At 32.9% G+C, this 27,058-nt stretch overlaps 1 protein-coding gene across 5 annotated transcripts; it reads left to right on the plus strand.

Moving 5' to 3' along the window:
- Positions 8,677-26,522, plus strand: LOC18592331 (sister chromatid cohesion protein PDS5 homolog A). Of its 5 annotated transcripts, XR_001929065.1 has the most exons (33): positions 8,677-9,026; positions 9,507-9,740; positions 9,842-10,023; positions 10,677-10,797; positions 11,599-11,820; positions 12,002-12,218; positions 12,324-12,469; positions 12,551-12,708; positions 12,784-12,933; positions 13,003-13,048; positions 13,447-13,635; positions 15,210-15,389; positions 16,616-16,755; positions 17,103-17,229; positions 17,965-18,105; positions 18,208-18,276; positions 19,941-20,077; positions 20,995-21,036; positions 21,583-21,700; positions 22,391-22,525; positions 22,618-22,814; positions 22,919-23,066; positions 23,171-23,308; positions 23,384-23,455; positions 23,615-24,055; positions 24,149-24,216; positions 24,303-24,354; positions 24,835-24,921; positions 25,432-25,478; positions 25,662-25,768; positions 25,895-25,971; positions 26,173-26,300; positions 26,382-26,522. XR_001929065.1 is itself a non-coding variant. In XM_018125890.1 (32 exons), the coding sequence occupies exons 1-32, from the start codon at positions 8,931-8,933 to the stop codon at positions 26,203-26,205; spliced, it is 4,317 nt and encodes a 1,438-aa protein (XP_017981379.1). In that variant the 5' UTR covers positions 8,677-8,930; the 3' UTR covers positions 26,206-26,522. The 5 variants fall into 5 exon arrangements, 3 of the variants coding, with proteins under 3 accessions (XP_017981379.1, XP_017981382.1, XP_017981381.1); XM_018125890.1 differs by having other exon boundaries at positions 26,173-26,522; XM_018125893.1 differs by having other exon boundaries at positions 25,900-25,971; positions 26,173-26,522.

The following is a 27,058-nucleotide window of genomic DNA, read 5'->3' on the forward strand; positions in this document are numbered from 1 at the left end:
GGTTCAATTCAATTAACTCTTCTAAAATTTGGTTTATTGTTAACATATTTAAATATTTTATAAAATTAAAATTAAATACAAAATAATTTCATGAGCAGGATTGGGTCTAGGAATAATAACAATAGACAAATGAAAAAGATAAGGAAAAAAATACACTTTTGCTGTGACAAAATTGTCTTATTATATATAATTTTACTGTTTAGAGACATTCTTTATAAAATAAACAGTGATTAAAATCAACAAATTAATGTTACAAATAGCCTCTTTAGTCGGGCCCAAGGTATATATGTTTCAGCTCTCCACAAAAATATATGACCATGAGTAAATGAGTTCTTTTGGTCAAAAATCTAGTTGGGAGACTGAAACGAGAGTTAAGCCAAAAGTGCAACATCGATCAGATAAATTCGATGAAATACAAATTTTATTTTATGCCTTAAAAAGAAAAACAATTAATATTCTTTAACAAAATAAAAGTTCAATGCAGAATATGTTGTTGAAGGTTTATATCTATGATAAAGAGCAAAAATCTTGTGCCAATACTCCTTCATCTCCTTCTTCAATCCAGAATCTTGTTTACTCTATAATAGGTTCATCACGTTTAATGAGATTTTCCACACAAATCTCCATTGGGGATGGTCAAGTCCTTCAACTTTGTTCTCTTTTTAAGTCGTACCATAAAAGAGATAGGTTCTCCTGCTGTATTAGAAGTTAAAAAAGGTATATATTAAGAGCTAGGGCATCCTTCCTTGGAAACTATACAACATCGTCCAAAACTCTTTCACCCCATAGTCCTTCATCATCGATATATTAACTGTGTCGTTGAAACAAATAGCAATTGCATAAAGACATCCTTGCAAAGCTCCTGTAACTACGTTATTTGTTTTATAGTCTATGTCGTCAAGCAACTCCATTTGGCGATATTTCTCAGTTCTAATATCTAAGGCAATGATAGTTCTAGGGAATCCCCATATTTTTTCTTCCATTGCAAGGTAATGTAAAGCCCCAGAAGTAAACGTAGCCATTACAAAAGGGTTGCAAAAGTGATAAGGGATTTCTTCACCATTTCTTCATGTGTTTATTTTCAGATTATAAAGTTTCACTTCACTCATACGTGCATGAGTTATTGAATCAATCTCCTATGCAACTCTTACTATCTTGTAATAGTCATTAATCAAGTCATATCCGAAATCGCAGTATTCACAAATATCTCCCCATGCATTTATTAGTTTCAACGACTCATTTGGTAAGATTTTATAATCTCTTGTCAAGATATTTCATAACACGATTGTCGTATAACTTATGTTGATTAAGATAAATAATCCATTGCATGCCACGAGGGATCTTGACTTTTCTAAAACTTCTCTCTTTAATTCTTTTCCATATTCTCTATCTATTCTCTTATTTTCTTTTGTTTGCCACAATACTTAATACTTCAAAACTTCTCCGATCTTCCTCTTCGTCGCCTCTTGTACATCTTTTGATTATTTGCAACACTTTCTCTTCCTATAACAAGAACCCTTCAATAGTGCCAAATTCTGCTTCTTTGGTTGCTGAAAAACTGATAGTTTTAACCAATCTGGTCACTACTGGAAGAAGAAAAAGTTAACAAGCAACTACTATAGACAATGCTTATGGTGAGATATTCAGAATTAATGCACTGTAAAATTCTGTGGTGCTTAATGCTCACTTTCATGCATTGCCTCGAGGTTGCTGATGTTATAATCAGTTCAACTGAACCGATTGCTTTGTCACTGTGTGTTGATTACTGATCCATTAATTGCCAGCATTTTGCATGATTTTTCATTTATTGTACTTTCACTGAAACATCAACAGAGATTGTATACACTTGCTATTGTTTTTGAAAGCAGCTGCCTTTGAGGGGATGTTCGCAAGCAGGAAGATGCAAAAAGAGTGCTTGAATCAACTTTCAAGCATTTTGGCCGCATTGACATTCTTGTGTATGCTGCTGCTGGCAATTTTCTTGTGTCTGCTGAGGATTTGTCCCCCAATGGGTTTCCAAACGGGTACTTTGAGCCTTTCCAACAAGGTTTCCAATGTGTACAAGGTCATTTGATGAGAGCAATTTGTAAATTTAACTTGATAATCTTTGGCCTTAGCCACAATGGCTTTTTGAAGGTCTAGCAATTTTCATCTTTTCTTGAATTCGTTTGAGATTTTGTTCTTAACTGCCTCATAGAGAGTTATTAAGCAATTAAATATCCTATTTTTCATTTTTTGAAAAAAAAAAAACACCTCAAAAGTTATTAGCTGACTACTTTCTTATGATAAGTAATTAAACTTTCTTGTACATGCTCTGTAAACGTTTTAGCTAAATGCAGTTTATTCTTGCCTACCCCTGTAGTTATGGACATTGATTCTGTTGGCACATTCACTATGTGCCATGAAGCACTCAAGTATCTCAAAGGAGGAGGACATGGAAGGAACTCATGGGGAGGGGACATTAGTGCTACTTTGCATTATACAGCTGCTCGGTATCAAATACATGTCTCTGCAGTCCCAGGTTTGTTGCATAAATTTCTTCTTCTGAGAAACATTTTACTCTTGTCGCATACTTATTTGCAGTGTTTTCTTTCTGTTAGGCAGCTGTTGATAGCATTCCTAGAAACTTAGCACTTGAATGGTACCAACTGTAGCTGCGTTTGGTGGGATGCGCATTGGTGCATTAACTGTCGTAGTCAATTTCATGGGGAGCAATTGGTTTAGGGACTGGAATATTGCTTTCTGTTACAATCAAATATCAGTACTTTGAAAAGGAAAGAGCCAATGAACTGCGCTTCCTAAGCGTCTAAGCTCTAGGCTTCAGTTTCAACCAAAAGTCGACATTGAATTGAGTTCAAAATTACATGTTTTTGTAACCTCAGACTGAAAATTGAGTCATCACAGGATGCTACATGCATGTTTTCCAAGAAATAAACTTGAGTGGGTGGGCAATGGGCAATGGTTGCATTAACTGCAAGATAAATTTTAACGAGCAGTAAAAGTTGAGATCTGAGACCATTCAAGAGTTTACTTAAAACCGTTCAAAAGTGTAAATCTAATCAAAGAATATAGGTTTGTAATATATATATATATATATATATATATATACACCCACACATACATCTCATAGCAAATAATCATTGTAGCATATAATTATTTAATTAAAAAAAGTTTCATGAGCTTGACTGGGCTCAGGAGCAATAACAACATGCACTACATATATTTTGACATTTTAGACATTCTCTATAAAATAAACGTTGATTAAAATCGACAGATTATTGTTAAAAACAGCCTCTTTAGTCTGGCTCATTGTATGTTTCAGCTCTCTACAATATTATATCACCATGAGTAAATGGGTTCTTTTGGTCAAAATCCTAGTTGAGAGACTGAAATGAAAGTTGCGCCGAAGTGCAAGAACTATTGGTGGCATATTAATTCGAAAAAAAAGTTTGCCAATTAAAAATCAATGGTTTTAATTTTGTAATTGAGAAGGGAAATAATTTGTACATGATAATATAAAATCTCAATGAAAATTAATATTCTTGTGCATTGAATAAATTAATGTTGGTGCTGCCGGTTGAACCAATTTTTGATTCAAAGTCGGCATGATTTTATGAGATAATGAAAGAGATTTTTTTATTTTTTATTTTGGGTTACATGAATCTAGATAGTGAAATATAGACTTGAAACATGACCGTATGTCTATATGGATATATTGATGATGATATGGATTTGACCTAACACAAATCTTCTTTTATTCCTTAAAAAGAAAAAGCAACCAATATTCTTTAAAAAAAAAAGTTTTAACACAGAATTTGTTGCTCAAGCTTTACATCTATGATTTACTAGTATCGACTATTGATCGGTGAGTTTAAGTTGAACGTCGATGGTAGCTCTAAATATGCCTTTCAAAATGCTATTGGTGGAGGAATTCTTCGAGATCATACAAGTATTATGATTTTTTACTTTTCTAAAAATTTTGGATATTATAATTCATTACAGACAAAGTTAATGGCATTACATCGAGGTTTACTTTTTATGTATTGAGTACAATATATTTAGAATTTGGATAGAAACGGATGCGAAAATGATTGTACAAATGATACATGAGGGACATAAAGGTTTCTCTCAGACTCGATATTTGTTGGCCTCCATTCGAAAATACTTAAGCGGTATATCTTTTATGGATTTCACACATTCATAGAGAAGGAAATCAGGCTGCAAATTATCTCTCCAATCAGGGGTATACACATCAGAAACCTGCATATATTTTCAACCATCGAAGGTGAGCTAAAAGGAATTCTTATATTAGACAAAACAAATTTACCTTATGTTCGTTTTAAATAAATGTAAAGGAGTAGTACTTCTAATTTCTATTTGTTATTTTTATTTTGTTAATTATTTAGAATCTTGTAACATGGAAGCATTTTAATTTTATGATTACATTCATAAATAGGCACGTAAAATGAAACATTCCATTTTAAGTATTTATTTAAAATTTTCTCAGACTCATTGTAATTTTGGAGATTCGGTCTTTATCCCCCTCTCTATTGTATCTTTATTTTTAATTAATAAAATTTTAACATGATAGCTGAACTTGCGAGAATTTTCAAAAAAAAAAAAGCTTTACATCTGAGATAAAGAATAGATAAAGAGTAAAAATCTTGCACCAATCTTCAGTCATCTCCTTCTCCAATCTTTTAGCTTGTTTACTTTATAATAGGTTCATCAAGTTTAATCAGACTTTCCACACAAATCTCCACAAAAAAAGCTTTAACATTCTTCCGCAGAGGATGGTCGACATCTTTGAACTTCTTCTCTTTTAGGTCATACCCTAAAAGAGATAGACCTTCCTGGTGTAGTAGAAGCTGATCACCCATCCTTGAATAAGCCAAAGGCCTCAAAGTGTATAAATTACGAGTCAAAGATATCCTTTCTTGGAAACTACACAACTTCGTCCAAGATTCTTTCACCCTATTTTCCTTCATCATCCATATATTGATTGTTTCGTCAAAACAAGTTGCAATTGCACAAAGATATCCTTGAAAAGCCCTCGTAACTACGTTTTATGTTTTATGTTCTATGTCGTCAAACAACTCTATTTGGCGATATTTCTCAGTTCTAATATCAAAGGGAATGATGGTGCTGGGGAGTGCTTATATTCTTTCTTTCAGTGCAAGTACACAAGTGAATGTACCCATTATAAAAGGGTCACGAAAGTAGTTTTCAGACTATAAACTTTTACTTTACCTGTAAGTGCATGACTTATTAACTCAATCTTTTGTGCAACTTTTATTATCTTGTAATCGTCATTAATCGAGTCATATCCGAAACTATAGTATTCATGAATATTGTGCCATTTATTTATTATTCTATATCTTCTATTGATTAGGCAAAATTCCATTATATGAACAAAAATCTTAAATATCTTTATGATCGTCACCACTAAAAAGCTTTAACAGGTGATCAATTATTGCAGGGTTGTTGAAATTGGTTGAATCCAACTTCTTAAGAGAGTACTTTATCAGATGTTCTTTCTTTAATTATGATGTTGAGATTCTTCTTGTTGGTTTTCATAGATTGCCTATAATGGAGTTTGATGAAATAAGAATCTTTGATTAAAGAATACCATTCACTTGACACACTCTCGAAATAGAGAAGAGACTTTTTTTTTTGAAGAGCGAAATAGAGAAGAGACTTGACAGGAAGGCAACTTAATATGCCACTCACTACATTCATGGGAATTCTTCAATATGATCATCACGAGTCGATAATTTTTCAAAGATTGCATAAAAGGAATAACGAAGATTAATTATTGCACAAGCTTTTAATTATATGTACTTTCTTCAGCTAAATCCTATATGGAATAGGATATCTAGTTTGATTAGGAGCACAAGAGACCTAATTTAATAATCTAATATCCAATAGATAAAATTAAACCGCTTTTATGGCGGTTTCTTTTTTTTATAATTGTCACGAGTTTTAATTTTATTATTTACCAAACACTTTGATTTACCCAATTTCTTAGAATTTATTCTTGGTAGAGTAATATTACTACTTTCACAAGTAAACGTGGCACTTGATCACACTGAATTTGCACCCTTTCCACACAAAATCAACAGAATATTGGCAAGGAAATTTACGATCTGGCTTTTAGTTACAATGTCCTATATGAATACCTCTGTCATGATTAATACACCCACCCTAAACCCCAATGTCAACCGCTTGCGCAAACCTAGACAAATACCCAGAATATAGAAAGATAAAAGTAAGCTGCTAACAACATGCAACTCCCCTCCCAACACTTTAAATTCTCCTTAAAATGGCCATGCGATTCAGACACTAACAAAACATAGTTATCACCATAATTAATTTCAATCATAATTAGTAAATAAGGAAACATACAATTAAAGCAAAGAATACAACAATTCAATACAAGAGAAATAATAATTAATAATTGAAGAAAAAAGAATGTGTAAAGAAATGAGCAAAATACCTACCAAGTCCTTGTATTTATGAATTTTGTTCAATTTAACCTTATACTCAAAATAGAAATAATTTAGTTCATTGATTTTGAAAATTACTTCAATTCAATTTCTTTCCCTAACGGCATATAATTTTGCCATTAAAGAGGATGGCGTCAGTGCTAATGTGGCACCAACATGATGGCGTGGCATGCCACGTGATACTACTTTGATGATGTGGCATTGTTATGTGACATTAATATGATGAGGTAGCAACACTAACGTGGCACTAGCATGTTGACGTGTTGGTGTTAAGTGGCAAATCAAAAAATTTTTCAAAACAAAATTTGTGCCACCCCATAGGGATTAAATTGAATAAAAATATATAATACAGAAACTAAATTAAATAAAATTAAAATATTAAGAGACTAAATTGAAAAAAATATTTTAAAAAATAAATATTTAGGTAGATGATAAATATACTTATTAATAAGCTAGATATTTAAGTGTAAAATATTTATGGTGGTGTTAAAAAATATATATAAATATTTTTCTTATTTGGTTATTTGATTATAGAGTGTATACATTAATTGATCTTCTTTGCAAAACTTAAGTTTGAAATCTCTTTCTATAAAAAAAATTTTAAAAAAATTTCATACCTAAAATCAAATTTAGATGAATAACTTGTATTATGTTAAAATAAAATAATATAAAAAGACTAAATAAGTTCTTTTTTTTCTTCTATTTATAATAATATAAAAATTTAAAAATTATTTGACTTAGGTTTTAATTTAAGTTAAACTCAAATTAGTAAAATAGGTTGATTTAATTTTTGTTTTAAAAAAAATGAAGGCATGACAAACTTCTTATTACACCCATATAATTTGAGTTATTCCACCTTTTCAATTATTTATTTATTTTTTATATTTTTATTTTGTTTAATATTTCATATTATATTTTTTAGGTTGAAATTTTTTGGATTAAAGAATACATTTATAACTGATGAAGTTAAATATAATTATAAATATTTGTATCGTTTTATTTTGTATTAACAAATTTTTTGTTGATTCAAATTAATAATATAAATTTAAATTTAGCAGAATTTGTTTGTAGTATTTGAACTTTAAGTAAAATCGTTTTATAATAAACTTTGAGTAAATTTAAATAAAAGGTAAATTGAATAAGGATTAAATAATTTCAAAAGAATGAGTATTTGTAAATTATGAAAGTTGTAAGTAAATCAACCTATTTTGCTAATTTGAGTTCAGCTCAAGTTAAAAATTAAGTCAAATAAATTTTAAATTTTTATACTATTATAAATAGAAAGAAAAAAGAATTTATTTAATCTTTTTTATTATTTTATTCTAACATAATGTAAGTTATTCATCTAAATTTGGTTTTAGGTATAAAACTTTTTTCAAATTTTTTTATAGAAGTAGAATTCAAATTTAATTTTTGCAAAAAAGATAAATTAATATAAATATTTTAGAATCAAATAATCAAGTAAAAAAATATTTATATATATTTTTTAATATCATATATCTTTTACACTTAAATATTTAACTTATTAATAAGTATATTTATCATTTATTTAAATATTTATATTTTTTTAATATTTTTTTTAATTTAATCTCTATGACTTGATATAATTTTTTTTGAAAATTTTTTATTTGTGATGTAACATTGACATGTTACCATGTTAATGTCATATGATATTGTCACGTTATTATGTCAGTGTCACATCATCAAAATATATCACATCAATATCACGTTATTTTTTTTAATAATAAAATTAAATATTGTTAAAGGAAGAGGATAAATTGAAATAATGTTTAAAATTAAAAAATTAAATTACATTAATTTTAACTATAAAAATTAAATTAAATAAATATATTAATACAAAGATTTAATAAATATTTTGACAGTAAAAAAATAAAAGCAGCACCTTCTAAAGAGTGAGGCAAGATGGTGCGAATAAAATAAACTGAGGGAAGGGCTTTTATAGACGAAGGAGCAAAGCCTAGGCGTATGGCCCCGTTCACTTCTTCAATTCGAACTCGGTACTTCGGATACCTTTCACAAGACGGGCCTGGGCCTGGGCCTCGCACTCGCATCGCTTTTTCGGCAAATAAGTCTGTACTGTAACTATTCTCTTTGATAAAGGATTAATAAGTAAAAGCCCCCGTTGTATCTCATCGTTCATCACCTCCACTCAGCGCGTCATCCCACGCGCATCAGAGGGCGGGATTCCCCCCGCTTAAACCGGGGCATTCCTTTCTCGTTAATCCAATTCTGCCTTTTCCTTCCGTAGGTTTTAGTTTAAATTTTTCAGCCCCAGTTTTTCTTTTTCCAGCCAATGCCGAAAAGTATAAACCCTCCAAACCCTCACTCGTCCCTTGTTCCACTACCAAACTAACCTTTTCCTTCTCTTTTTCCCTTCTAATTAAACCTCTCAGTCATCGCCAAATGGACGAGTCCTCGTTGCAACTCATCTCTGGAATCGGCGCCAAACTCGAACAACTCACTCGTCCTAGCAAAGATGTCATCGTCAAATCTCTCCGTGTAAGCATAAATTTCAACTTCTCCTCCTCTCTTTTTTGAAACAAGAAAAGCGATTTCTCTCAAACAAATCGATAGAAATGTCGATTAGTCGAAAATACCACTTATTATGGGGTGGTTTATGAAGTCATTACGTTGTTTTTCTCATCTTCACGTGCTTAAGAACGTGGATTTACTTCCTAATGGCAATTGGCGTAAATGTTGGCGTTTATTGAATAAAAATATAGAGTAACTACTGTACATTATGCAAATGTTGAAATGTGTTTTGACATTCTATTAAATGTGTAGTGTGCATTTGGCGGCATAAGTGCAAATCTATTATACACGTTAAATTATGCTCTGTTAGGTTTGTTTAACAATAATTATGTTTTTTTTTTCATTTAGTAATTAAGTAGTTTTTTCACGAGCTTATCCGTTAGAATTTTATTTTGTTGGGGAAAACTTCTTGTGTGATCCTCTATGTGTTGGTAATTCTCTTTGCAGAAAGTTGTGAGTGTGTTGTCGCAAATAGAGCAGCCTTCAGTTGTTGAAGTTGCCACAAAGGCGCTAGTTGTGGGAAAACTGGAAGATGTCACAAAGCCTTTGAGGAAATCTATTGTTAAGCACGGTCTATCTAACCACACTGATAAAGATGTTAGACTTTTGGTGGCCATTTGTGTCAGTGAATTTTTTCGGATCCTGGCACCTCAACCACCTTTTGCAGATAAATATCTTAGGGTAACATTTTTTTTGGGTTTGAAATTACATGGTTACTGTTGTATGCCATTGTTGTTTCCCTCCTTTTATATCATTCAAATTTATGAACTCTTTCATTTCAGGATATGTTTAAACTCATTCTCAGCATGTTCATGGAGCTTGCTGATACTACCAGCGCATTCTTCTCAAGGAGGGTTAAGATATTGGAGACTGTTGCTCAATGTAAATGTTGTGTGATAATGCTGGATATTGACTGCAGTGATTTGATTCTTGAGATGTTTAATATTTTTTTCTCGGTTGTGAGGTCAGGTTCCTTTCTCTTTTTATTTCCTGTTTATTGTTTGGTAAATTTGTGTAATTTTCTTTTAACTTATTAAATTTTATGATATTGTGGCTTTAATTAACTTAATCCTTCTTCTTATGTGATCTTTTCCATACAAGATTAACCTAAGGGCTATGTATTTTTAAATCTATCAGATTATGTGTATCTCTAAATGATAACTTACTTGAACTGAAGTTGAAAAAATATTAGCAGTTTGTCCTCTTAATCATCTAATTGGAGATAAACATGCTTGATAAACATTCTATTGTTCTTGCCTCTCAAGTTAGACTTTTGACTTTTTCATGTATGACTCAGTTTTTAATTACCTATTTCTGAGCTGTGAGTTTCTGTTAAACTTATTGTAGCTTTGACTTTTATGTCTTTATATTCTCCTTGTTGAATGGTAGCAAATTGTTTAACCTGTGAACTTCTATTACTTTTACTGCAATCATTGTGTTCTGTGGGGCTTTTAAGCTGCGACAGTATATAAGGCTTTTCATTTTATGATCCCTATATATATTCACCATAATTTTCTCACAATCGTCTTTGTTTAACACTTCATTATTCTTATTGTTTTCATTTGCCATTTTGTATATGATGTGATAAAAACAACATTATTGTTTCTTTCTTCCCAGAGAACACCATCAACAGAGTTTAATCAATGATATTTTGTCTATAATGACTCATATTTTAAACGAGGAAGTGTCTCACCAGCTTACGGACGTAATTTTGCGAAATCTTGTACAAGAGAGTAAGGTGAGTGTTAACAGACATATTTTCTTTTGTTCAAGTGAGACTGTTTTTAACTTGTATTCCGGAACTGATAGTGAAAAAGGGGTTTGAGCATTGTTGGAGCAGACAAATTGAGCTAATGTTGATTTAATTTGTTATTTCATATGATTTATGCTTTGATACTTCCTGGATGCCTTATCTGTTAAGTAAGAGTTATGTCATTTGTTGGCCTGGAATGCATGAAAATATTTGTTGAGCGTAGGATTTCTGGGTGGCAGAGGCCTCTCTGTTTTCCTTTTTATGTCGCACACTGTTAATTCTCACTAGATATTAAGAAGTTTGGTTGTTGCTTAAGTTTGCCATTTCTTCTGGCATCTCCTTCCAAGTTGGGATTTTAATTTCATTTGAGATTTTGATGATTCAAGGAATCCTTAGGATTGAGATATTGTTTCTAAAATTATATTACTTTGTCTTTGTGTCCTACCGTGCTACATAGAATTTGTTTGTGGGTGGTGGTGCATTCTGATAATGGTCCTTATTCAGAATGCGGTGCCTTTTCAAGTTTAAAGTCATTGCTCATAAGGTACTTAAGAAGAGCACCATATTTGCTTCAGAATTCAAATAGAGCACTGAAACTTTTTGTTTAACTATCAGTGCTTAGTTGAGTAGCAAGATTGTCTACCATATTTCATTATATCATACAAAGACCATATGGACTAGATTTTCTGCCTATCATGATAGATGAATTTCTTTCATTGGTATATATAATTATGTATGTAATAACAAACATTTGGATCTTTGTTTACATTAATGTATGTTGTACAGGGTGCAACTTCTGCAGCTTCTCAGCTTGCTGCCTCTGTTATCCAAAGTTGTGCAGAAAAGCTTCAGCCCTTTGTTTGTGGATTTTTAACATCTTGCTCCTTGGATAGAGATGCTGTAGGGAGTGAGCTCAAAGAATTCTATCATGAGATTGTGTTAAAACTTTTTCAATGTGCTCCTGAGATGCTTAATGCTATTATCCCCAACTTAACCCAGGAATTAATGGTACAACTTCGTATTAAGTCAACTGGTTCTATTTATTGTTCATATTGTTTAAATAGTGTGGATTAGTATTACGGATTTCTTGTTACTTGTTTTCCAAAAAAGTGTTTCTTAGGCGCTACTTTACTATACTTTTAATTTGTTCTTAATTGTTGTTGAAGTAACTTTTTGTGTTTATCTACAGACTGATCAGGTTGATGTCCGAATAAAAGCTGTTAATCTAATTGGAAAACTTCTTTTACGACCTGAATACCGTCTTGCACAAAGATATCATGCTCTCTTTGTAGAGTTCTTGAAAAGATTATGTGACAAATCTTCAGAAGTTAGAGTGACTGCTCTACAATGTGCTAAAGCTTGTTACTTGGCCAATCCCTCAGGGATAGAATCCCATGAACTTCTCAGTAAGCATCTCCATAATAAAAGTTCTTTGGTTATTGTGCATGTAACTTTGTTCAGTCTCCAAAATCTAATTAACGTGTTTTCTATCTTTGACTCAAACTGTACAGCTGCCATTGAAGATCGACTGTTGGACTTTGATGATAAAGTGAGAATGCAGGCAGTGATTGTTGCCTGTGAGCTTGCTGGGTCTAACCTTAAATATATTTCATCCAAACTAATATCTGAGGTTATAGAGAGGCTTAGGGATAAGAAGGTAATCTTGCTATAGGATGTTTGTGTGATTAATATGTGTTTAAAGCTGTCTACCACTCAATTATATACTCTTTTTATGCAGATTTCTGTTAGAAAGAAAGCCCTGCAGAAAGTGATGGAAGTATATCGAGATTATTGTAACAAGTGTGCAGAAGGCCACATCACAATGTGTGATCACTTTGAGCAGATTCCATGCAAAGTCTTGATGCTTTGCTATGATAAAGATTGCAAAGAATTCAGGTATGCATTTTTACACTTTATATGGGCTAAAAAAGTTAAAAACTGGTCTCTTATAATGTCAAATTCAATGTTCAGGTCCCAAAACATAGAACTTGTTGTTGCAGAGGAATTATTTCCGGTGCTTCTTCCAGTTGAAGAGAGGGCAAGACACTGGATCCATTTGTTTTCTCTTTTTAGCCCTTTGCATGTGAAGGCCCTGAGTGCTATTTTATCTCAGAAACGAAGGTAGTTGTACTAAACTACTGCTTGAGTGAGGGTGACATATGTGTTATTACCATCTCTTTATGTTTTCAGGTTGCAAACTGAAATGCGGAATTATTTGGCCATACGGAAAGAGAAGGTAGAGTGCTTGTATTGCTTTTCAGGAGGTCATATAATGTTTATTTAAGGACTTAATGAATCAGCTCTCCTTCTATTCTAGCTAACTGACAGATGCCTACATATATTTGATTTTTTAATTTTTAATGCAACCATTACCTGTTCAAATATTACTTTGGTGTGCGTTATTTTTTGTGTGATTAATCTTGCATCAAGCATTGGCTTTGGCTTTCTGCCATTCATTTCTTTCCTCATAATTCTTGCACACCATTCAACACACATGCGCATGCACAGTGAGACAGAATATTCAGAAAGTTCTTATGAGTGTGGTATATTTTAACTTGTGGTGTTTCATTTGTGATCTTTGGAGTTTACTGTTTGCTGGGTTTGATTAATTAGTCTGATAAATATTTATTGCAGGAGAATAGTTCAGAGGATATGAAGAAGAAATTGAAGAGTTCTTTTGTTAAAATGTCAGCTTCATTCCCAGATCCTTCCAAAGCTGAAGAGTGCTTTGATAAATTGAGTCAGATGAAGGACAACAACATTTTCACTTCACTGGGCCTGTTGCTGGATGAAGTGACACTTAAAAATGCCCTGGTGATAAGAGTGCGTTGTTTACTTGTTCCTCTTGGTTTAATTTAATCGAAAGATACCATGCATTCATCACCACGTGCTTTCTTTGTGTATTTATGCATCATTTGTGTAGTGCACTACGGTTGTTAGGTTCAGTATCCATGTCCTTAAAACACTTCTATAATATTTCCTACTCTTTTTTTTATATGGATAAGCTATAATATATCCTATTGAACCTGATCTGATTTGCTTTATCAGAAAAAAAGTCTTAATTTTGTTGTAAAAATTGTTTTGAGTTTCTTCTATGGTTGCATTTTTTATTAGCATAGCCATGTACATAACAAGTACGAACTCCTATATATATTTGGCTCTTGACAGATACTGTTGAGTTAATAATGGTAAACAGAGAGACTTTCAAGTTTTAACCAAAAGGCTGATATTGTTTTATATAGGTTAATAGGAAAAATAAAGTAGCTGACCTGTTGCTTTGACTTGAAAAGAAGATTCCAAATTCCTAAGAGGAAACCTTGTTTTAAGAAATTTGAATGAAAGTGTTGGTAATATGTGTTAACTATTCTAGGATTGGTTGTTGATAAGGGAGTCATTTGTCATTTATGATGGAGGAGGCTTCTAAAGTTTTCCTATATTATGTACATAGCCTAATTGGCTATCTTAGTTTGGTGATCTATTGCGTCTCTGATCTGAATGGCAATGTTCTGATGTTGTGTCTCAGTGATTGAAGGATCCTGTAATCACTGCATACCATTTATGTCACAAAATGTATGTTTCTGCTTCTAGTAGCATAGGGAAGTTCTATATTTCTGCCATCAGTGTGGTTGGATAAGACAAGTAATGGTTTTCTACCGGGATGGCATTTTTTAAGGATCGAGTAGCCCACTTTCTGATTATATGCCCATTGATGCTAGTGGAGATTTCATGTCTTATTAGTGACGATTGTTTACTGGGTTGTCAATCCTTACAGCTGGGAGGGGTCTCTTTTGCATTAGGTTGAACCACGAAAGTGCTTGTGACAATAAAGAACCACTCGAGGAAATATTAGAAAACTCAACATCAAAAGATATGAAAATTGTGAAGCTGGGTTTCTTCACCCAATTTTCTGATTGGTTTGGAGCTTAACTTGGTTCTATTTGGTATCTTATCAGTTCTCTGTGGAGGTCTATTCTATGCCGTTGAAGAAATCTATATTGATGCATTGTCTAACATACTTAAAACGAGAATTGGATACTTGTTTTTACTCATTGTTCAGTCATATCTTGTTGGTGGTACTAGAATTTGAAAGAAACCTATGAGGTTAACAGCCTAGGAATTAAATGGATCGGCTCAAGTTTGACCATCAGATCATTCTGAGTCTTATGCTGTTAGGTGCTGCTTTATTAGTGGTCCATCTGATTACTTACAATGTGGTTAATAGGAACGGTTGACCTGTTTTTGTTCATGAGCTTTTTCTGTGTGTTTTAAAAACCATATACTCAAACTTGCTCAAATATTTAACAGGAGGTAATATGTTATTATCCCTTGTTTTCCCTTTTGTATTCTGGATTTTTTGAATCTTCTCTAAAAGTTACCAAAATTCGTTTCCTTTTCAGGATAAATTCCTTAAAGTGATAGGAGATAAACATCCACATTTTGAGTTTTTGCAGTTGCTCTCCTCAAAATGCTCGTTTAATATATTTGACTCAGAGCATGTTTGTTGCATTCTCAGTCTCATTTCCACTAGTGGGTTGGGAAGCAATAATTTGGAGGCTTTTTCTATTGAACTACTCCTGGTAAGAACAATTGTTTCTCATTGAATATCAATGGTGCTCCTTTTTCCATTCTAAAATGAGACCTGCAGTCCGAAGGTTGGCACGCATCATCCCCTTGCAGAAGTTTATAATTTGATCGGAAAATGTGATGCACAACCCTACTATTTAATGTAATTTTCTTTTGTGTTTCAAAAGCTTGATGTGCAAAAAGTTAGTTCCTTCATTGCACAGAAATGCCCAAATAGTTTCACAAGCTTCTTTATTTGCTGTAATTCTTCAATAGACATTGACTAGCTACATATAACAAAAAAAAAAAAGAAAAAGAATTGCTTTGACTCATTGGCATGCATTAAAAGACAAGTATATTTGGCAAAAGATGAGCCTCAACATGTGAAGGGTATACTTGATGAGTGCTTCACACTATCGGTTTAGATATGGAAATAAGTCAAGCTGTATGTAAGCGATTTCATGCTCAGCTACTTAAGAATATTGGCTGATCTTGCTTGGTTTACAAATGAACTAAGCTTGGGCTTGACATTCAGTTCATTTAGTTAAATGAGCCTGGCTGATTAAGAAACAAGTTTTATTGTTTAATTATATTATCATATCTTAAATTTTGAGCTTCAGCTTGAGATGACTTTAAATATATGATAATGATCTGTATCAAGTGAGCTTGAGTTTTTGGGAACTCTTGGATCTGGAGCTTGGAACATGAGCTTGAGTTTCAAACACTTATATTGAGCCAAGCATGAGCTTTTTATTATTTGGCTTGGCTCTAGTCTACCCCTACATGGGGTATCAGCCTTGTAGTAATTACAGGACTGCTACTTTGAGCATAAACATGACAATTTCATTGTAATGCTATTGCTACAAAATTTTCTGTTATTTTCTTGTTTGACTCTATCAATCCACTTGCATTCCTGTACATTTGATGATCATAGTTAAAGATTGTGTATTCAACAAGATCATGAGCCATGTCAGTCAGAACACCAATTCCTCTTACTAAAACTTAATCTTCAATATTTACTTAGGATAAATGTAGAAGAGAGACAAAGAAATTTGGACATAGAAGCAGTGTCATGACAGAAAGTTAGCTTTTTTATTTATCTGAAAGGGAAAGTTAGCTTTGAATTGCCTTTTATTAGTTGTGGTATTCATTAAAAAATTATGTCCTGCGTGAAGATAAATTTTGATTTATTTTATATGGAAAGTTCGGTTGTATTTCAGTCACATTTTACATGATACAGGTTATCATCAGCAATTTCCCATCTCTCATGAGGGGTTCAGAATTGCAGTTTCGTCTGTTGTTTGAAGAGAAATATCTGATTCATGATAAGATCATTCAAGTTTTAGCGAAAGTGGGGTCTCATATCTCTGTCAATTTCAGGTAATTTCTGCACTCTTTTTTTGGCATTTGGCACTTGATATTTGAGATTTTGAGTTACAACTGGGTAGAAAGATGTGTTGTGAACTTCACAATTTTAAAACTTAAGCATTCTTGAGTCTTAGATAATATTAAATGCAATGTCTGTAATCTGAAATATGGATTTATCATATATCTAAAATTTGTCATTGGTTAAATGCTTAAAACAGTGAGGCTGGTGTCAAACTAGTGTGGGGGGTAGCAAGTTTCTTGAGTGATTGTTCTTTTTGCATTATAATTATCCTTAGAAATTTTTGTTAGGTTCTATGTGATCTTTAATTTTAATTCTTATTAATGCTCTTCGTATGCAGTGATTTTTACCCTGTTTTGAAGAAGATCTGTCTTGAGGGAACTCGTACTCAGTCAAAATATGCTGTTTCTGCAATTGCTTCATTAATAGATGTGCCTAAGCAATATGTTTTCACAGAATTATGTGAGGTGTGCTTATCTCAACTTTTCTTAAGTTAGCATTTCCTTATAAATGGACAAAACCTAAAAGTTGTGAAAGATGATGTATGCTTGGCACAGCAAGTAAACAAGATGTTTCAAAAAGAAAAACAACAAATAGACACGTTTTCTTGATTTTAAATTCGGGAGCCTTGATAAACACCTAGCAATAACCTGAAAAAATAGCCCTTAACCTTTTATTGTTAATTTCTAGTTCAATTGATTGTATTAATAAACTTCTCTGAACATGCTGTTGATTTAATGTTTTTGTTGTCTTTTAAATGCACTAAAGTCAAAAGGGAAGGTGAAATGTTATTTTGAAGTTACACCCGGATTCCCTCCTTTACTTTAATTTTCAATGTCGTGTACCGGACTTTTAATTACTTTTTACAGTTTTAGTCAATTTAGCAATATATCTTAAGAATTGTCTCCAATTAGGCTCGTATCAGTCCTAACCAAAGCATTCAACAGCAGTGCTAACTTAGAACTGAAGCCTCATTGTAACTTGGGTTTGCAGTGGTTATGTAATTTGTGTGTGTCTCAAGACTTAGGAAGGTTGCCTGTGGTGATAATTTCAAATAAAAAAAAAACCAAGAAATGCAAACTGTGTTTTTCAAATTTACAAACAAAAAAGAAGAAAGAAAGGCAAATTGTCAAGGCACTGATTGATATCAGCTTGAGGGCCCTTTAGATGACCATGTCAATATTTTATCTGTTAATGTTTAGGAACTTGTGGATTCTCTACATAGCGGGCAGAATATTGCGACTGTTTTGCAGTCTTTGGGCTGTATTGCCCAATATTCGGTTTCAACTTTTGAAGATCTTGATCAAGAAATCACACAACATGTCTATAAAAATATTTTTCAGGTAATTTGATTTTTGCTTTCCTTTTCCTAGTATTTAGTGGATGGAGCATCTGATCTCCTTTGGGTAATTGTTATGTAACTGATTGGATCTAAATCGCTGAAGGCAAAGTCATTGGATGATCTTTCTGTCACTGAGGATAGCTCTGGGTGTACTGTTACTTGCAAATTAAAGGTAAGTGTTGGAAGGGGGAACTTTCCTTTCCTATGTAAGTATTAATTAATGATATTTATGTTGATTTCCGTTACAGTGGAGTTTGATGTTTTGATAATTAATATCTAGATTTTATCTTTCAAGTGCACATGGATTCCAATAAACTGATTAAAAATGCAAATTTGAAGGAAAAATTTAGTTAAACTGATGATCAATTGACTGGGAGCAAGTTAGATTCAGCTTGGGAACCAAACAATATATTCATATCATGTATTGTCATAAAACAAGAAAATTATTACTGGGAAGAGTTGTGAGTGAGTTTTGTTAAGATGAGAATGGATGCTAGTGGTTGCTTTAGTCAGTCTACTGCAAGCTGAGATCATCAAAGAATCCATTCAGTTTTCTTTTATTTGTTATCATTTTTCTAAAAATAGCAATTACGGATTCCAAAACCAGTATTAGTCATACTTTTAATATTGCAAAGATGGAAAAGAAAAAAATTTCCTGGGTGTGAATGTGTTACTCTAGCACTTTTCTCTAATCGGTATCTTTCAATTTACAAATTCACAAACGTGTTCTCATTAGGTTAATCTAACTTTTTAAGTGTAGTTGTTTTGAATCCTCGTTCAGATTCACTTGGTTGGCATTGATAACATTCTAATAAGGGATTGCACGTGTATGTCTAATTTTGGGGAAATTAATTGCATACTAGTGCCTTGGTGAGGCATGTACAGAGTTACATAGAGCATAACAAGATCCTGTTTGACCTTCAAATTGGAGTTGAATTGGTCACTGGACTAGACTCAAATTGATACTGATCTGAGATTTGAGGTGATTGTTTCCTACTAAAACTGATCTGGATTTATGATGAATGCAATTCTGGCATGCTAGTTTTAACTTTTAACTAGAAGTATTAATTGATATGCCATTATGTCTCTTGGTCAGTGGTCACTTTAAGTAAATTGCAAGTCATGCTTCACTGCCAATACCCTTAAATTCTCAGTCAGTGTGATCTTGAGATGTGATTTCTGATCCCTTCTTATCCTGATTGTTTCTGGAGAAAGCTGACATATAGGGTGATCTTATTAAGAAAGAACCAACAAATGCAGATGTAAATTTTTCTGTTTCAATGATTATATTTTCAGCTTTTGGTGCTCTGATCAAACTTATTAGATTTTGAGAAGAAAGCTAATATGCCGTCTAGAGGCTGCAGTTGTATTACCTACCTTTAACCTGAATTTAAGCTATCATGACAAGAAAATATAGGGTTTTCCTTTTTTGAGGGTAGAGTTTTAAAATGTGCAGTACCACATTCTCTTATGATAAAAGGAGAAAACCTTTTTATGTGGGGTTTAAATTTTGCATTATAGGAGGAGATGGCATTCTTGTAATTCTCTATGCCCTTGTGTGGAGTGGAGTTTTGACCTGGATGTTTGGTCTATGGTTGAAGCTCTTGTGAGGATAATTGTTATTTTGAGGAATGGTAAGCTATTGATAGTCAGAATTACTAATTCAACACCATACGGTAAAAACGTGAAACTAGAAAGTGTTGGTTCAAGAGGCCTGATCTAATCCAACAATGATATAATGGTTTTAGGCATACTGCATTAGATTTTAAGAAATCTCATTTCACTGGCTGGTAGGTTTCTTTATGGCTAATTTAGTGTAATGACTATCCTTTGCAGATTTATGGGCTTAAGATGCTTGTCAAGAGTTTTTTGCCACATCGAGGATCTCAGGTCAATAGACAAATTAATCCATTGTTGGGCATTTTGTTGAAGATGCTCCAGAAGGGTGACATGTTTGATAATATTTTTTCATGGTATGCTTTCTAAAATATGTGGATTGTCTATTTCCTTTCCTCCATCTGGAATATACTTTACTTTATCCTTCATACTTCTTCAGCCAAGTTGTTAATAGATTGGAATTCTTATGATTAATAAGTCTTTTGTATATGTGAATTTTTGTCACTATTGCTGCTTTTTCATCCTAATTGTTAATAGATTGGAATTAGAAAATGAGAAGAAGCAGATTTAGGATTAGTAGTTTGTGAAAAATGAGGGGGAAATTGATTCTACCTTGAGAGAAAGAAGACCACTGACCTAGTGGAATACAGGATATGGACTTAGTGAGATGGGAAAAGGGAGAGATTTGGAAAATGTATATATGCTGTAAGAGGGAGGAAGGTCCTGTCAATGATGATGTAAGGATAGAGGGTCTTTTTGGGTTTTTAATGTGTGGTGGAGAATAGGGAGGAAGATTATCTAGACTTTCAAAATAAGGGCTTTAAATCCTTTCTGAAAACATATATGTAAAGCCAAGTAGCATATCATTCTAAAATCTATAATTGTCCTTTTAGAGTTTGACTTGGTCAACAAGGTCTAAATGAGACGTTTACATCAGTGTATAAATGACTATGAAAGAACCCATACATGATTTATGAACAAGCCTGTTCACAAACCTGAATGCAACAGAGCTTACCTCTTAAAAAGCCTTGAAAAGCTGTTATAATTAGCTCAATATCTAAATAAACAAACATAAACTAGCCTAAACCAAGGTCGCTGACAAGCTATTCAATAAATGCTTTGATTTACTTACACCCTCTTGGCTTTTTGAGTTTGAAGGCAAGTATGGATGACATATTTGATACATTTCAGTCATGAAGAAGCTAATTGCATTTATTCTGAAAAAGCCTTCTGGAGGTTTTCATATTGATATCTTGTGTCATTTTTTTGGTAGTACATATGGAGATCCATTGGACCTTGGGCTACACAAAGGCAGGTAGCCCTCTTCCATCCCATAACTCCACCCCTTTTCCTTAGATTAGAACTTGAGACCTCTGAGATGGAGTCTTAAGTTCTAAATACTGGGGTGTCTGCTTTGGGGGACATCTTGTAAGATGGCCTTTGTTTCATTTTTGTTTTCAAAAAGTTTAGACATATGGGTTGTGATTCAGTAGAGGAATGTCCCTGATACTTTTCAGCATTATATATTAACACAAATATTTGACAAAGGTTCATTGGGTACTAATTTTTTTTCCAAGATTCGGAGGATGTTGCAATGACCACTGTGAATGTAAGCATAGGTTTTCTTTTGAAATTGATCTGACTGCTCCATCATTGTGCATAAGATACTTTTTCTTTTGAAAGAGTAGCATAATTTCGTAGAAATGAAGATATTTAGGCTAGCTATCTATACAGAATAAAGCAAGGTAAAATTCAGGGTAGGAAACTGTTACTGCAGATCTGGATTTTAAGTGGGTTTTGTTTCAGAGATATATTGGCAACCTACCCTTTTCGCTCGCATTGACTTTATATTGTAATGCAGTGCAAGTGACAAGGCTTATATAAGATTGGCTGCTGCAAAATCTGTTCTCCAGCTTTCTAGAAGATGGGACCTACATATTTCTCCTGATATTTTTCGCTTCACAATTTTGATGGCAAAGGTAAGTAGGTTTGATCTAGGCGTGCTCTATGGGGTAGTAGTGATGATGTAAAAGATTCAGCAAAAGCAAAATTTTGAACTTGTGGATTTTGATTTGTAACTTAACAAACTGAATTGTAAAGGCTTTTCCAAATTCCTATATCAAACCATGTAATATGTGCTTCTAGATTTAACTTTTTTTCCATACTTGTAATACTTATTTTCCCATAGTTTATGTATTTTAATTATTTTGACTTTGTGATATCCTTCAAAATATTATGGTTCCACAATATCTTTGATACATTAGGTCTGAAATCAGCTGAGAATTTGTTTCTTTTGATGGCTTCAAGAAAGTATCAAGCCTCAAGTTTTTTCATATAAGTTCACATTTTAATTTTATAATGCACTCGTAAACAGTCCTCAATGTTTGAAGACTGATGCCTTGCTGCTAAAGGAATAAACATGCAGCATTTCTCCCGAGCATGTCATTTGTCAATGTGGCTCAAATCCTGTCGATGAAAAATTATTGTAGATTAAGCTCTCAGCTTGTAGTGGTTGCATTCACCACTACCATATTGCATTTCCTGTAAAGCTTGTGTCAGTCGCTTTTCATGTTTCTTCCTTTATAGCTCATCTTTCCATTTTCTCGAAATTGTTGCTCTTCAGTTATATCTTTGTGTAAATTATGTTTATTCCTTCTGTCATTTTCCAGGATTCTTCTTCTTTTGTCAGGAGATTATTTCTTGATAAAACACACAAGCTGTTGAAGGAACATGTTATACCTATAAGATATGCTTGTGCCTTCACTCTGGCCACTTCTGATAGCCTCAAGGACCTACAGCATGATGTATGCTTTTGTTTTTTTCCTCACATATCTTGTAGAAGTAATCTATATTACTTGCTTTTTACTAATGCATACCAGCTGATTTGTCCTTGTAGTCATTCAAATATATGGTGGAATTTATCAAGGAATACAGTAGAGAAGCTCGAATACGCCAAACATCCATGTCGCAGGGAGGGTCAATTATGGATTTCCCAGCATACATAGTGGTATTCTTGATCCATCTTCTTGTGCATGATGCAGGCTTCCCATCTGAAGATTGTCAGGATGAAGCAATGTATGCTCAATTTTGCGGGTAAATGTTATTCAGAAGGCAAGCTTTTGAATTTTGGTTTACCTAGAACTAAAGTTGGATGCATTTGTCAATTTTGGTGATTTTAGGTTTTTTCCTTTTTGCAGTCCACTTCTTTCATTCCTAAACGCATCAATGAACTCCAGTGTCGTTGATGGTGATTTGGATCTTGTTAATAATGCTGCCTTGTATTTGAATTATATATTTCGTGCTATTAAAAGAGCTAAGGACGCTGTTGATGCTCAGAGAACTCCTGTGAGACTTTTTAATTCTTTTTAGATATTTTTTGGGTTAATAATGCATTTAATGTTGACCCAAGAAGAGGATTTTTGTGAATAAGGTGATTTCTTGCAATGCAGAGGCTGCACTTTCTAGCAGACATTGGAATTTCTGCTGTAAATTCCTTACATCGAAATGGCATCTCATCTGTTTGCACACTGGGAACGATCTTGCTTCCATCATCATTATATAAAATAACTCCTATGGAAAGTGAAGAGGCAAGTTCCCAATGACTATATCTTGTCTGCATGTAAAATCTTGTACCAAAATTCTGATTTAGTTGTTGTGTGCAGGCTAATTTGAAATTTCTTACTCAAAGTTTTGTTGAGAGGGTAGTTCACGTTTTCAAGTCGCAAGTCTCTCTGGTGTGTAAGCAGTTGTTGATCATATGATTGACATGATTAGTATATTGATGAATTTTATATTCGAAATGTGCATGGGCGTGCACATACAAACACACATACACACACATGCACGCAATTTCAATGGAGATCGCTAATTGCATATTTGCTTCTATGTTTCAGCCAGTTGGCTCTGTTCATAAACGTGGTCGAAAGTGTCATGAGGATGGTACTTTGAACATGGTATTGGGCAAGCAAGTTGATTTTTCAACTTGTGGGGCACTTGAAACCCATAAGAGATCTACAAGGATGGAAACCAGTTCAGGACGTAGGCGAGGACATGTTGTTCCTCCAAATGCACTGGTATCTATTGGATCCCATAATAAGGGTTTTACTGAGGAGCTGGAATATGGTGCATCTAACAGTTCCGAAGCAGCTTTAGAAAAACGTCAACCTTTTTCTTCTTCTGGTTCTGTCACTCAGAAACCTTCTCAGATGGAATCACAAGTTTCAACTCAGAAATTTGAAAGAAGTAATGCTTTGAAAGGAAATATTGGGGCAGGTAAGATTATTAATGCTGAAGCTTCCAATAGTCGCAAAGTGAAGTTCAATATTGCTTCAAAAGTAAGATTTTTCTCTAACTGAGACCAATTGTAACTTTAGCTTTTCTGCCTGTTGATATCGTACCTAAATTAACTGTACTTTTGAATTAAGCAGGAATTGCCTAGTGCAAATGAGGTATTAATTGGACAGCGGATCAAAGTATGGTCTACCTTTGATAGCTGGTGAGGATCTCTTGTTCCAAGGAGATATATATTTCAGCAATTTTTGAAGTGTGTGTGCAGCTTTTAGTTGTTTTTTCATTTGTCAGTTTTCATTCGGGCACTGTGGATGACTTTAACCCTGAAAACAACACTCACAAGGTAAATGCTTACAAATATTGTTACTGAGTGGACTGTTTGATCTCTAATAGAAATTTCAGTAATAGTTTTACAACTATGTGGGACACTTAACTTGATCTGTTGTTTTTATTTTATTTGTTGTCTCTAATGTCTCAAAGAAATGTTAAGCTGTGGCTAGTTGATGAGGTTTCTCTGATTTAGGATTGAAATGTTTATACTCGTAATTTTTTTTTTTCAGTTTAAGTTATAAACACTAGAACAGGACATATTTATATCTACGTTTCTTTCTGGAAGAACTTGTTTTGTCTTGTTGGCTTTCTTAATTAGCTATAAAATGTGATATATGTGCATTAGTGAGCTTCCTTCCGCCCTCCACAAACACACACACACACCCTCAAAGAAAAAAGGAAAGAGAAATAAAAGAAATTGACATACTTTGCTCAGCCAACAATAATATAACCCAGTTGTTTTGATTATATTTTGTTTTCTTGCAATTGACAGATCACATGTGATAATGGGGAAGTTGAAATATTATGCTTGGACAGTGAGAGCTGGGAGACAATAAGTGACTGTTCCTTGACAGAGAGGGTAAGTAAGTATGGAAGCTAGAGTTTTTCTTTTCAGCTTCAAACTGTTGACTCAAGCATTTGTTTGTGTTTGAAAGCTGTAGAAGATTCTTTGTCCAGTTCCATAAAAGTTCAGTTTAGTTAGAATTAGATCTGCTCTGAGTCAAGTAGTGAAAATAATCCTATTCTTCCTTCTTTATTATTGTTATTTTTGATGGAGAATTAGGGAGGAGGGAAGGGGGTTTTTGAATTGGAACCTGGGATTTGGTGCCAGCCTTAAATGGCTGATTACCACCAAACCAAGAGGTTATTGGCAAAATAATCCTGTAACATTGAAAATAAAAATAGGAACAAAAATAAAGAAAGTACACAAAATTTAGAACAAGGATCTTATTGTTGTTATATCCTGCATTGATTTCCATCAATTTAAAGGTTATGATTTGTTGTGCAGCACTCTGTGATCCTTCATTGTTCATCTCTCTTTGTGATTGGATCCTATTAATTTTATTCTGTCCATTTTTTGCATTTCAAGGAGGTTGTACCGTCAGATAAGGCAAACACCTTGCATTTGCGGCAATGGTGAGTTGATCCCTTAATGCTTTGGTTACAGTGATCTACATCCTGCTCTTCCCCCCACCCCCATTTCCCTTAATACAAATTCAGACTTACTTTTCTATTTCACAGTATATCCATTTTATTGCTTGGTTTTATATAACTCATTGCTGCTTTCCGCAATCCTTTGGTGCATTCTGCTCTCAACAGTGGCAAAGACACACTTGATAAATTTAGAGGTGATGCTAATCAACAGTCGAAGACGAAATTAAATATGGAGGATAGAAAGTTTCGTAGCAGAAAAGTTCCCTTGTCTGGTAATTTATCAGTATATTTTATCACTTATTTTTTTTTTTTGTGACTGTTTCGTGTTATTTAGATATAAGGCAATAAAAGGCTTTTTCATTTAAATTAATGGAAAGTTGATTTAATTTTTGGTCCAGAGAAGAGAAAGAAGGGACAGATTTTATCCAGAGACTTGTCATCAGTGTCAGAAATTATCAATATAGATGAAGATGCTGTAAGCACAATTTATGCATTTCTTGTATTCATTCATTTTATATCTGTTTCTTGTTTAGGAAAACCCTGCAAAGATAATAGGCATAAATTAAAAGAAAATATTAAGTTTTTGCAAAATAATTATTTATTTTCGAAGGGCACAGAGATTACCGAACCAAGTGCTCTTTTATTTTTAACCCATTTTTCTTTTGGCTTGTTTCAGGTCGCTAAAAGAACTCGGAGAAGGAAATTATAAGTAGTTGTTAAGAAAAAGAGCAAATGCACTCCCCGCTGGCTCACCCGTACTTAAAACTTTTTTACCAAGTTTTTCATCTCTGATACTACTATTTTGTAATTATTTGCTTTTTTTTAAAAACAAAATTTTGTTGGTAAATGTCTTGTAACCATCTGTTACATGATTGATTTTGGCAGATGTAAACTATACCATCTTTTGGCAACCAACTTGAATTGGGTGTAACTTCAAACAGAAAAAAAAGAAGGTCAACAAAAAAATCTTGTTGATTAAATGCAAAATCAAGCTTGTTATTTGTGGGGTGACATTGTGCTTCTAAACTATTCTTTTTATTTATTATTAATCCACCACGTGTCTTAATCCTACTGCTGGGAACAATGTTGGTCACCAAAAAGAAAAAAGTAGTGGAACAATAATACTGATTCTTTAGACCTGTAAAAATAATAATGATAAATTTATAGATATCAAGAAAAGACACTTACAGTCAAAAATAATATATATAATATTTTAAAAAATTTAAATAAATTCAAACAAGGTTTTGTATTTTTATTTGAATAAAAATAAATTTTTATAATTAAAAATTGATTAAATGTTAGTTAAATTGTTATATTATTTTTATGTTATGCATTAATGACATGATCTGCTGTTATTTTTTAAAAAGATCATGTTAATTTGATTTATTGATATAATTATGTGAAATTTTAATTTTTATATTTGGATATAAAATAACAATGATGTTTTGATTAATGATAATTAATTGATCTTTAATCATAAATTATAAAAATTTATTTGATTTAAATTAAAAAACTAAAATTTTAATTAAATGTAATAAAATAATAAATATTTATGTCAATCT

Source organism: Theobroma cacao, chromosome 8, assembly GCF_000208745.1.
Source record: "Theobroma cacao cultivar B97-61/B2 chromosome 8, Criollo_cocoa_genome_V2, whole genome shotgun sequence".
NCBI classification, from domain to species: Eukaryota; Viridiplantae; Streptophyta; class Magnoliopsida; order Malvales; family Malvaceae; genus Theobroma; species Theobroma cacao.

Coding starts and splice junctions, on each gene's coding strand:
- LOC18592331 (XM_018125890.1), top strand. CDS start 8,931: ATGGACGAGTCCTCGTTGCAACTCATCTCTGGAATCGGCGCCAAACTC. Junction 12,219..12,323: donor AGAATCCCATGAACTTCTCA/GTAAGCATCTCC, acceptor CAAACTGTACAG/CTGCCATTGAAGATCGACTG. Junction 12,709..12,783: donor AAAGATTGCAAAGAATTCAG/GTATGCATTTTT, acceptor TTCAATGTTCAG/GTCCCAAAACATAGAACTTG.